The 13,495-nt window shown below is 37.3% G+C and overlaps 1 protein-coding gene across 3 annotated transcripts in view; it reads left to right on the forward strand.

Moving 5' to 3' along the window:
• LOC6543275 (mitogen-activated protein kinase ERK-A) overlaps window positions 1–13,495 on the forward strand; it is a 60,383-nt gene that overhangs the window by 27,564 nt on the left and 19,324 nt on the right. For all 3 annotated transcript variants that reach the window (XM_026982803.1, XM_015159197.2, XM_026982804.1), the window contains exons 3-5: window positions 1,512–1,638; window positions 2,718–2,828; window positions 12,772–12,906. In XM_026982803.1, the coding sequence (XP_026838604.1) occupies window positions 1,512–1,638; window positions 2,718–2,828; window positions 12,772–12,906 (373 nt within the window). The remainder of the gene's footprint in view (window positions 1–1,511; window positions 1,639–2,717; window positions 2,829–12,771; window positions 12,907–13,495) is intronic.

Raw genomic sequence — 13,495 nt, forward strand, 5'->3', positions numbered from 1 at the left:
AAAAAACCTTAAATCTGTCTTCAACTCCAGTTTTAAATATTTTGCACAAATACCTCGGATTTTCTTTGGGTAGCATTTTTCTTTACTTGGGTAGAAGCACTTTACATTGCGTTAAATTTTTTCGTATAGTAGACTTTGGAGATACGAAAAAATTTCATGCGTTACATGATATACATACTATTATGTTAAGAACAGTTTAATTCAAATTTAAATTGTGTAACTTCGTCTTTGTCTTAGATTACGCATTTTACCCGTTCTGGCATTGATTTTAACAAATTCGGGAAGTGTTCTCGGGAAATCGAGTGACATCTCTTGCTACTGTTAAGGTCAGATGTATTTAATTGTGGCTTATTTCTAAGCTTTCGTTTTATTAGCCGTCAAATATTTTCTATTTCAAATAGAGTTGACCTATTTGATGGCCAATCTTAAACCTCAATATGTTTATATTAAGAACAATTTTGGGGCCATTTGGCTGTGTGCTTCGTCCTACTGAATGCACATCTGCCAGTTTTTGTATTAATGGCAGCAAACTTTCTTCTAACATTTTGTATTTTTCAGCGTCCGTTTAATGAAATGCAGTTTTCCTTATCCTTTGCCAGACGTATTTCACTATAGTTTGCAGGAAACTTTGCTGTACTCGCCTAACATCAAACAAGGGAGAACGATATAGTCGAGTTTCCCGACTATTAGATAGCTGTTGCTCAACTAGTGGGAGTGCGAACAATGTTCGACAATCTTTTTGGCATATCGATATCGATTGGCACAAAAAAATAATTTAAAAAAAAAAATCAAACAAATTTCAAAATTGGGGGCTTGGAGGTTATGTTCGGCTTGTGGGCGTTACAGTAAGCGTGGCCAAAAATTTTTATAACATCGATAGAGTAATAAAATGAAAAAGTATCAACTTTTTTCAAAGGCCATCGTTTTGGCTTGGCTTTCAAATCTAAAAACATTTGTAAGAAACATAATTCCTGAAATACTCTATGCTGTTCCACGCAATGCATGGCATCATGTAAATGTTTTTTCTAATTATTACGTTTCTCATGTACTAGATTCGTTGAGCGTTCATAGCATAACTAGTATTTCTAATTCTAGTCTAGAAGCTAATAAGCGAATGAAAAACGTTCCTATCGCATTGTTGCTGTACACGCAAGTATCTTAAGAATTAAATGCGTTTCGAAATCGAAGGAGTTTTCGCTGGCTTCCTTTGCGCTGCGAAAAGTATAGACAATCCAAGCCTTACGCCTCTTCTCTTTCAATTAATTCGGTTATAATTTATTGGAATACTTAATCATATAGCTGCCATAGGAACATTCTGAAAATAGTTATGTTTGTTATAGTTATGTTTGCATAACATTATTATTTCGTTGTTTTCGATCATCACGTCTTCTCATTCTATAGTTTTACAGAAATGTTTCAATACTGCAAGCGAAGGTCACCATCTTCTTGTCTTCAAAGATCTAAAAATAACAAAGTAACTTGTATAAACATAGTTTTATTTTTCTTTTCAGGTCTGCAGATGACACGGTAACTAACCAAAGAGTTGCAATAAAAAAAATATCGCCGTTTGAACACCAAACTTATTGTCAAAGGACTCTCAGAGAAATAACCATATTGACCAGGTTTAAACATGAAAACGTAAATACATACTCGCATAAAAAGATACAAATGATTATAATTCACTAGATAAAACTGCTTTAAAAACAAATGTGCTGATTTTCCTAGTAATTGTTTTTTTTTTGTTTTAGTTTTTGACCTCACCCAATTTTTTAGAGGCTAACAAATCAATACATCATTACATTTTTGGGTATCAGGTATCTGTCACTCCCGGGCTCGGTTTCTTTTTAAAACTTTTACATCTCATAAGTTTAAGAAGAAAGTTAAAAAAATAACGTAACTGATTAAATTAAATAAAACAATTTTATTAAGAAAGTTTGTAATACCTAATTAATACCTGTTTTTGACGGTGTTTTCCCTCCGCAGAAATTAAATAGGTGCTATTAATGATGTTACTAACATGCTGTTATGTGGTGAATGCGGAAATATTACTAATATGCTTACAACTTAACATTTATAATGATCAAACATTTTAATGCCAGTTTCATATAAATGGAAAAAATTTTTTGAAAAAAGAAAGATTTGTAATACTGTAGTTTATTTAACATTAAAATAAAAAGTCAGTGTTGAGCACGGTGATTTAAAAATTGGAGCAATATCTCGTAGCTACCTTAGGAGCTAGTTAATGAATGCATAATCAATAGCCAAGTCGATCTAGTCATGTTCGTCTGTCTGTCCGTCCGAATGAACGTCGAGATCTTAAGAACATTAAAAGCTAGAAAATTTAGATTAGGCATGCAGATAAAAACTGTCACGCCACATTTCGTACATTTCACCAGTAGTGTGAATCGGGAGATGGTATCATAAATTGTAGGTCCTCTTGGGTCCGCACGGTTTGGCATTGAAATCGCCACGCACATAAATATATCCTAATTTTGTAAGCGCATCGTATCTGCAGTGAGCGCACTGACAGACAAAGTTAATCTTGGAGTGAACAGTAAAGATAACCATTCGAGGCATCTGAATGTTTTGGCGAATTGGTTGGCGGTAATAGAGCGCTATCAGTACTCAAATCCTAAAAGGGTTAGCTTGACCAATATAGCTTAATTTCTTGAAATTTTAATTTTTTTTAATTAGTGTGTATACTTGTTTCATTTCAGATTATTGATATTCGAGATATTCTTCGAGTTGATAGCATAGACCAAATGAGAGATGTTTACATTGTACAGTGTTTAATGGAGACTGATTTGTATAAACTACTTAAAACACAGGTAAGGATGATTCCTGGTATTTTATTATAATTTATTGAAAAGAATAGTAGTTCTATCGGATATGTGTGTCAATTTTAATATTAAAGTCCATGTGTTGGTTATTACTTCAAATACTAAATCTTACAATATTTGAAGCTTGTCGGCCGTTGAAAATTATGGATTGTAAAAGTGAAGTGCAGAAATGTACCGAAATGTATCTTTTAAACTTCAAGCTTTCAAAATTGCTTGGCAAAAAAAATTCCAAAATCCCTGACTTGCCATTATATTGTGTATGTTTTAAAACGAACTTTACCCTTTAAATTCGTACCGATCTCTATAAAAACACCTCGAAACGCACGTCGGATTTAACCCCATCTGTCACAGGACACTACACCATCCACTCCCTGTCAAACCACCTTGTCGTCTCCTTTTTTGCCACGGCTCGCTCGGGTCAAAGGTTCAGCAACTTCTCATAAATTCATGAAGCGTCCAAAGTCCGCACCGTTACCAATCGACTTCTTCGCCCTTGGCCGGTACGAGTCTAAGGTCCGGTGCGACACCGTTAATTCACGGTCTCTCTGCATTGCTGTACGACAAGATCCATTACTTCGTTCGTTGAAAAGAAGCAGATAGAAGAAAACTTTTCCAACCATATAAAGCATATAAGTGAAGCTTTTCGTGCTAGTTGCGTGTTCGATACAGATTAACTGTTAATAAAATTCGTCATCTTTGATTGAGTTAAGATTTATTTCTTCCTTTTTCCTTAAATTCTCAATTGTGTTTATACCCGTTAATCCTAGCTAGAATGTATCCGTTACAAAATCTAGAATGTTGAGATTAAGCATGAAGGCTCCAGAGACATAGATGTATCGCAAACACGGCACGCAAACACATGCCACATTCCCACACTTTTGAAAAATGTGATATTTTTTCATTTTTTTATATATCTTGTAAATTTCTATAAGTTAACTGTCACGCTCACACGTTTGAAAGAAGTTTTAATATTTTTAATTTTTTTATATATCTTCTAAATATATACATATGTATATAAATTAAACCAAATACGTTTGTATTATTAAATGGTTCTTTTATTAGAGCCAACTGCTCTGAATTCTGGTCTGTTACGAACTAAAGACAAATCAAATTTATTTAGGCCGCCAAGTCTTCGGTTGGAGGCAGCGGACTCAGCAGAGCGCTTGGTCAGCGCCTCGTGCCGTCTGGAGTTTCCTGCCTTAAACGGTCACCCAGCGCGCGCATGCCCGCCTGGCATTACGCTGACCCGTGCACATCGCTTTCGCTAAAGCGAAATCCGCACATCCGTTCTTGGATGGCATTTTGGCGGGTCGTTGCACCCCTCTGACTTGCGCGTGTTAACTCCTCCTTGTCTTAAGATGAAGTCGTCCCCGGATTCAATGGTCTTAGACGGTTGTTGACGTTTGGCTTTCAGACGGTATATGAGAAAGATGATGACCAGGGTTATTGAGGCTGTGGAGGAGACAGAGCAAAAGATCCAGGTGTTGCCTGATGGCAGTCTGGATTGAAGGTGGTTGATGTGCTGCAAGTTTTTAACGCTCATTCCGTGAATTGATGACAGACTAAGGCGCTCTAGATGTCTCAGAACGTTTACTTGAGCCATGGCTGAAACTGCGGCCTTCTTCTTTTATGTTCCGATATTGTTGACGAAAGGAGTGCCGTTTATTTTAATTTGTTCGGTATATGATACCAGGTAAGTTCCTGATATTATCCGGCTTATTCCCTTTTCGTCGGTGATATTTATCGTTACATCGTTGGTGATGAGCATTCCCTCGTCGATCATGGTGACTGGGTCCAAGTGTCCAGGCTGGGTGTTGCAATGGGCGACCATGCCAGAGATGAGTTGTTGTGCGCAGGTTGGCGCATTCGATCTCCTGCAGAAGGTGGTGCCCGCTGATACATTGCAGTCCTTGACGGCGAAGGTTTCTGTCCCGCAATCCGCGACCGTGCTACCGTCCTCGAAATCTAATATTCTGTTTTCATGCTGTACCGGGAATATTCGTATTTTCTACAAGTTAACAAAGGCTTCGGAAATTTTATTAAAAAGTACAATAGGTCTCGATTTTGAAAAGTTTTTATGCTGGCTACCTCTAAAAATCTGACACGCTAACGTTTGTGGGATGCTTACTTTCAATCTCCTTTACGTCAACGTCATTCAAGATTATTGGACTTATTACGTTTAATTTGGAAAGGGTGATTGCAAGTATTAAATTTTCAAGTTCTTGAATTACAACACGGTTTTTTGCCAAAATCGTCTCGTACAAATGTTCTGTGTCTAAGTTGTCTGATTTTAGAATAGAATTCATGGATGAGGTCAGTGTGTTTAATTGCAATTGTATTTTGCCGTTAATTCCTATTTCTATCACCCTTAGTGTGTCCAGAAGAGTTTCTATTCGTTCCAAGTCCGTTTCAAGTACCCGTCTCATGTGCTCCTTCACGAAAAAGTCCATCGCGTGTTTCGTCTCGTCCGCGTAAGTCTCGTACGATGTAACGTTCGTTGTATGTCCCATGTAACTGTACTCGTCCCATAAAGTAACGTCTCCGGCCATTATTGGTATGTTGTTAGCGTGTGAGTACTCGTTTAGTTTCATGGTCCAGGAGGGAGTTGTCAGTAGGACTAGCGTGAGCAGCAAGTTTCCCAACCTAAGTGCGAAAAATATAAAATATAGAGAGTCACAAACGTCACTAAAGTATAAAAAGGTGATAATTTGAAATAATTTATAAAAAATATAAAATTAAATTAGGCACCCTCTTACCGAAGGTTGTCCTTATGGACCACCCTCCCTTTAATAAGCACTGTCGTGCCCAGATCAGCCTCAATGACCTCTTCTTTTATCCAGACTTTTTCGCCTACTTGGTACTTATTGCTTTTGTGTGCATTTGAGTACCTAAGTGTTTTCTCTTGAGCAAGATCTGGTGGAATAGCGTGGACTATTTCATGAGGCTTTTTATTTGTAACCGAGTGGACGGTTCTGTTATATTCTATTGTTGCGAATAGAATAAGGTCGGTCGCCTCGGTTATGTTTTGATCTATCTTGATGCACCGTGCGATTTCCGCTAGGGTGCTATGAAATCTCTCAACTCTCAAATCTCTCAAAGATGTGCTGTGTAACGGGGGCGCATTTGAGACCTGTATACCATACCTATTTTCTTGGATGGTTCGTATGGTTTGTGAGTTGATAGACCTTTCATTGTCGCAGTAAACTGTTTTTATTTTGGGGAACAGATTTATTAGTTGTAGTATCGGAGTTTTGATATCTACGATTGCTCTTGAATCAATTGGTATGACTATAGCGAATTTTGAAAACTTGCCGATACCAGTTAGAAAATATTTTTGATCATTTGAAAATATATCTATGTGGATAATTTCCCCAGTATAACCGGGAATTGGTGTTTCCGCTATGGTTTGTTGTACTGGGTGACGATTGTATTTTGCTTTGGAACACGTTCTGCAATTTGCGGTGATTTCTGCCGCTAGCTGGCCCATTTTGGGAAAAAAGTAGTCACGAAGGACCTTACGTTTTCCTGTCCTGCTCTATGGGCTCTATTGTGTTCCGTGGTCATAATTTCCCTTTGTTCGGTACTGTTTGTTATATCGATGACCAAGCTCTTACAATGTCTAAATGTCGTCGAGGGAAAAGCGACGATTAAATCGTGCTGAATGAAGGCGAGTATAGGTAGGTCGCAGTGGATTGCATTGACGACATCTATTTTTACTAAATCTTTTAGTGAGCGAACCAATGTTGTGCAGTCTGTAAATCGCACAATGTGACGCGTTTTTGATTTAAAAAGGATGATTGAGTTTATAGACGGGATCACTATTTGGTTCCTAAAACAGTTCACAGGTTTTTCTGTTGACTCTACAGTGTAGGTCAACGACTCCTCGCTGTGGATAGTAGCGATGTCGGAGTGTGTCTCATTATCTAAAGCATTTACGTGTTGTCACGACAAGGCGTGGCTACGTTGTTTTCCTTTCCCGGATTGTAGAACACTTGTGCGTTATGTTCATCAACAAACGCTTTCCACCTCTTGAGCCTGTGATTCGGATTTTTATCCGACATTGAACCGGTCAGTGGTTGATGGTCGGTATAGATGTTTAACTTCTATACGCCCTACGTATTACTCGTAACGTTCGAGAAATCATGGTGATCGGACGACCTTTCTGTGAAAGAACAGCCTCTAGGCCGCATCCAGAGGCGTCAGTGGTCAAGTCAAATGGCTGGGTGAAATCTGACATCCTCAGACTCCAGGATGATTCCTAATTTTTCGAATGGTTTTCGCTGCTCGTTGGTCAGTTTAAGTTTGACAATTTTTGAGTTGTTTGCACCAATTTTTCCGTTGTCACCTTTTAGAATATTCGTCAGAGGTCTTGCGATGCTAGCAAACCTCTTTAATAATAACTGGTCAATCACAAAAATGACCTGAGACTGAACAATGCGGATGGAGGTTGTTACTCTATTATAGCCTTAACCTTCTCAGGTGAAGTTCTAATTCCCCCTCGGGACACTATGAATCCCAATCTACGTTCTCTTTAAAGAACTTAGATTTTTCTACAGACATGCCTGCATCGCACAAAGTTTTTAGAACCGTGTTTATATCGTTGACCTGACTCTCCATTGTTTGGGAGAAAATGATTACGTCATCGACGAAGACAGCAAGTTTTACCGATGTGTTCTCTGAGAACATCATCTATGGCCCGTTGGAAAATACTAGGGGCATTTTTTAAACCAAGGGAAAGTCTGCAGAATTCATACTTCCCGTTGTTGACCGAAAAAGCTGTCTTTTCTCGATCGCGCTCCGCGAGCTCAATTTGATGGAAGCCCGACTTCAGATCAAGAGTCGTGAAGTACTGAGCTTTTCCAATGTTCGACAGTATGGTCCATATGGATAGTATAGGAGACTTGTCGTCAATTGTTTTCTGATTCAGTTTCCTGAAATCAATAACGAGACGCGTCTTATATGACCTTCTTCGTCAAAACCTTTCTTATCAACAACCCAAATTGGGTTATTGTAAGGCGACCGGGATGGCCTTATTATTCCGTCTGCTAGAAGTTGTTTAATCTCCGTATTGACGAAATCGGCTACACCCATCGGATATGGGTAAAGTTTTGAATATATGGTTTCCCCGTCAGTGCGGATCGTGGCGACCGTATTTATATTAAAGGGGAGGGACTCGTTTGGGTTCGCAAAGGCTTTCGATCTGTTTTTGATCATTTTGAAATCTTCGTTGACGGTGCCAAACGCCGTCCACGTCATCGATGTTAATAAAGTTTACATTTCTGCATTTTGAATAAAAAATTTGCTCCGTACCATGATCATGCTCGATGATGTTTTTTGTTAGATCAATTTTTGCGTTGACCCTTTTTAGCACATCTAGTCCAACAATTCTGTCATATCCGTTCAGGTTGTTTAACAAGAAGTATAACTTAACATTGAATAGATGGATCAGACACTTTTGTTCTATTTTTGTATGACCATGGATTGATGTGACTTCGAAGGGTGTTTCCCCCGGTTTTAAGTGATTTAATTCTGTTAGAGGTTTTATGTGATTTTTGGAGGCTCCTGTATCCAACAGTAACCTAATTTTCCGCCCCGCTATCGTACGAATTATGTACGGGAGCAGGGACCTACCCCTAAAAAATTACATGATTCGGAATCGGACGTGTTATCTGCCTCGATTTTCGCTGCTTCGTAGGATGACTTTACCCTATACTCCTGGTCATTTGACTGCTCTTGAGTTGTATGTATCGCCCCTGAATTTAGAACGTGATGTGGGGTCGACGTCCATTGGTTCAGGACCTAGGTTTTGCGTATAGCCTTTCCGAGGATTATTTGATTCATTGTTCTGTTGCGTTTGGCAATTGGTTTTTAGAAAATTGAGGGTGCTTAGCTTGAATACTAGTGCCCGGTGCATTATAGTTTTGGTTTCTCTTGAAAGCACCCTGGGAGTTGTTGTGATCATTACCTTGGCGGTTACCCTGGCGACGGTTTTCCGAATTGTAAGATTTTTCTTCTAAATTTTTATTAAAGCTTGCAACGAACCTGGCTCGTTCATTGCAAGACTCTGCAAGTTGAGCCAATGCTGATGGCAAATCTTTGGGCGCAGCTGAGAGAACTACGTGTCGGACTGATTTTTTTAACCCGGTCACAAAAGCGTTCAAAGCGTCCTGCCGTGATCTATTATTTAAGATAGCGGCAGTACCTATGTCATAAGACAACAAAGTCTTACTAATAATAAGAGTTAGCTTTTTCTCAATCTCATTATAAAAAGTCATTAGGGGAAGTTCTCCTTGACGCATAGTAACCATTTGCTGCTGCGTAACTTCGATGGGAGTTTGTTCTGGATATGCGCAGTCCATTCTAGCTATTTTAGCATCGAAATTAAGTACTGTATTATGTGACGTAAGCATTACTCCCGCGGGGCCTATTACCTTGTTACCTTTGATTCCTACGGCCTGATAGGTTCTAGAACTACCCAAGTATGGTTTGTAGATTTCGTAGGCGTTAACTGCTGCGGTTCGCAATGCGATATACTCATCTTATTTGCCGTCAAAAATTGGTATGAACTTCACCAAGTCTATTGGTTCATCACTAGGGATAGCAGCGTTGTGTGTTATTTGCTCGAATACTACTACGGGTCCACCCTGATTTATTATTTGCCTATTTTCAACCTCTTTAAGCTTTTCTGCGAATATTCTTTGTTGGTGCTCTAGTGCGCCATTTACGGCCGCTTCCATGAGTCTAATTACATCTTTATTACTCATGGTACCTGATGTTTCCTGTGTTGGTATTGCCTCTTGTTGAAGGTCCTGTGTTGATTTTGAAATTGTTGATCGTTAACCATTTTTACTTTGTCTGTAAAGCCGTCTATTAAGTTTTTTAATTCTATATCTTCGTCGGTCTCAGTAACCCCCTTGTTGGTTATTATTTCTTATGTCTTTATACCTCTGTATTAAGTCCTCGTCATTGTCGTTGTTTTCGTTACTGTTTCTATACATCGGACAATGATACATTTGCGATTTTTTTACTTAATAAAGAACTACTTTTTAGGAAAGACTTTAATTTTCTTTCTTCATTTTTTTTAAACAATTTGTAAATGAAAATCACTATACGTGAACTTTTAATTGGAATCAAACTTTTTTTTTTATTTATTCTATTTCGTTATTTATTATGTGTATTTTTTTCAAAAAATGGCACACATGTCTGGTTGACGTTAAAAGAGGTAAATTGAAAATAAAGATCTCACTTACATGTTATATTGGTATATTGAAATGCAGCGAGGACGGTAGCTGGATGATCCGTTTATCCTCTGGCTGTCGTTGATTTAGCTGTTTACTGTTACATTACAGCGGGTTTCACTGTTGCTTGTGCAGCGTTGTTTTGTTTTTGTATGATTTTTTTTGTTTTTGTGTTGCTGTTCACTGTTGTTGTGCAGCGCGCGAGTCCGAAGTGTTTCCAAGAAAAACCGATTACGAGACCTTGATTTCTAGATCTTTTTATTACGGATTTTACGTTATTACGACACTTAGGCGCGTTGGGCGTCAATTAAATCAAATACGTTTGTAGTATTAAACGGTTCTTTTATTAGAGCCAACTGCTCTGAATTCTGGTCTGTTACGAACTAAAGACAAATCAAATTTATTTAGGCCGCCAAGTCTTCGGTTGGAGGCAGCGGACTCAGCAGAGCGCTTGGTCAGCGCCTCGTGCCGTCTGGAGTTTCCTGCCTTCAACGGTCACGCATGCCCGCCTCGCATTACGCTGACCCGTGCACATCGCTTTCGCTAAAGCGAAATGCGTTACTGAGCTGGCTCAGCGTCGTCAATGTAATTCTTGGCACATCCGTTCTTGGATGACATTTCGGCGGGTCGTTGCACCTCTCTGACTTGCGCGTGGTGAAGGGAGACAGAGACAGAGACAGAGACAGAGACAGAGACAGAGACAGAGACAGAGACAGAGACAGAGACAGAGACAGAGACAGAGACAGAGACAGAGACAGAGACAGAGACAGAGACAGAGACAGAGACAGAGACAGAGACAGAGACAGAGACAGAGACAGAGACAGAGACAGAGACAGAGACAGAGACAGAGACAGAGACAGAGACAGAGACAGAGACAGAGACATATACATATACATATACATATACATATACATATACATATACATATACATATACATATACATATACATATACATATACATATACATATACATATACATATACATATACATATACATATACATATACATATACATATACATATACATATACATATACATATACATATACATATACATATACATATACATATACATATACATATACATATACATATACATATACATATACATATACATATACATATACATATACATATACATATACATATACATATACATATACATATACATATACATATACATATACATATACATATACATATACATATACATATACATATACATATACATATACATATACATATACATATACATATACATATACATATACATATACATATACATATACATATACATATACATATACAGCATGCAGATTCAAGAGATATAGACGCAAAATATATAGATATAAAAAAAAAATAAATAAGTTTTTTTTTAAGCACAAATAATGCTGCTTCGGTTAAGTGATTAACGTTGACTGTCAATTACAATTGTTAGTGGTACTCATTTTGGTAAAGCCCAACCGCGCTGGCAGTAACACAGGCAGCGGATGGCATAATTATGTTAAACTTATATAAAAGAAGTATAAAAAAAAGAGCAGCGTGGAGAGAACATGTTTAAGGTGCGCATTTACAATATATCAATGGTTGGTCAGCTTGAGAATGTTGTTTCCGCACTTAAGCCGTTTCAACTTTCAAAATTTCTAAGTGTGTTATAGCAATTATTTACCTTATTTATTATAGTGTATTTATAATAATAATACAGATATTAATACAGATAATAATACATAATATATATATACAGAGGTGGTCAAAAGTATTTACACAACGTGCTTTTTTTTCAATTGTCAACTTTGATCGCTTATTGCTGCTGCTTTTGTACTCAGAAACGAACATAACGGTATTTGTCGTGCTTCTACATCTATACAGAAGCAAACGAAAGAAGAAGTGGAAAAATAACTGTTCATGGGCTAAAAATAGAAGCATTGAACTGATGCTTGTCTGTTGTCAAATTTGATTTTTCTTTTGTGGACCACGACGTACCAGATATATTAATATCGCCTAGTACACTCAATTGGACCCTATCGGACAGCTTATTTGAAACGGTGGATGGTGGGCAAATGGTTAAATATTCTTGCAGTTATCCACCTCCTACGCCACGAGGGAGGGATGATCGTGCCTGTAATGTGTACATACTGGGGAAAACTTCAGAGTTTAGAATTCTCATTTTTAACTTAGTCTCTGTAAACAAAATAATAAGGAATTAAAAGGATGGGGCTATCAGAATAATTTAGTTAGCTTGCTTGTATTTTGATAAGATATAGTGAGGTTAGAAGTTAGTTATTTGAAGAAGAAATATAAGAGGAGGATGGTTCAGTGGTCTGGCTACGTTATCTGATACTTGATTAGGATTTCTGGCCAAAATGTTCTAGGCATGTCCGTTTGTTTGCTTGTATAAACGTTATGATCTAATGTAAGAAATTTAGTCCAAAAGATATCAATATGCCAAAAGTGTTTTGACCACGTCTAGTGGGCGTTACAAAGCGTAAAAAACTGTCACGCCCGCCATATTTAAAAATACTTTGATTATGTTGATTTTATAGTTTTCTTGCCAATATCTCTTGATTTGCCAAACAATTTTTAAATATTTGATCCGCGCTCGACTATAGTTTTCTCTCTTGTTTTGTTCTATATGTATATATATATTTATTTTGCCTCGTAATAATGAAAACCTAATTTGCTTTCATTTCAGAGGCTAAGTAATGATCACATCTGTTACTTTTTATATCAGATATTGCGTGGACTTAAGTACATCCATTCAGCAAACGTCTTGCATCGGGACCTTAAGCCAAGTAATTTACTGCTTAACAAGACGTGCGACCTAAAAGTACGTAAACAATTATAATTTCCATATTTTACTTTTTATATAATACAGTTAATAAATAATGTAGTATAAAATCTTTTTAAGTTTAAACAAGAAAAAAACTCATATCTTAGCGGGAAAATAAACATTTAATGCGGCGTCTATCGTATCGAAAAATATCGTTTAAGCTAATTAGTTCCGGATAAATATAGGCGATCATGAAAATACGCGTAGAAAATATTGAAAGATTCGCAATGTTATCGGTTCTGGTTTTCTGATATTCAGTCAGAGTGAAAAATATATAGTTTCGGTAAAATGATTAAAATGTAATGATTGCATGGCTTGCATGATTACATTTATTTTTTACAGCTTCGACGTATAATAGCGTAATAAAAAAAATTTATAAATAAGCCGAATGCACTCTTTATTACAATCAAAATCAAACTGAACTTATATTCCTGTACTCGGAATACTAAGAATCTTTTGGCCACACCCCTTCTAACGCATAAAATTTAAATATTTTCGGATTATTGTTGATTATCCTGTATTTCTTGCAAATTTCTATCTCTAGCTCAGAAAACTGTTGAAATTTCTAGAACCCCTACTAGCTGAG

The sequence above is a fragment of the Drosophila erecta genome, unplaced genomic scaffold (assembly GCF_003286155.1).
Source record: "Drosophila erecta strain 14021-0224.00,06,07 unplaced genomic scaffold, DereRS2 tig00000219-arrow-pilon, whole genome shotgun sequence".
NCBI lineage: Eukaryota > Metazoa > Arthropoda > Insecta > Diptera > Drosophilidae > Drosophila > Drosophila erecta.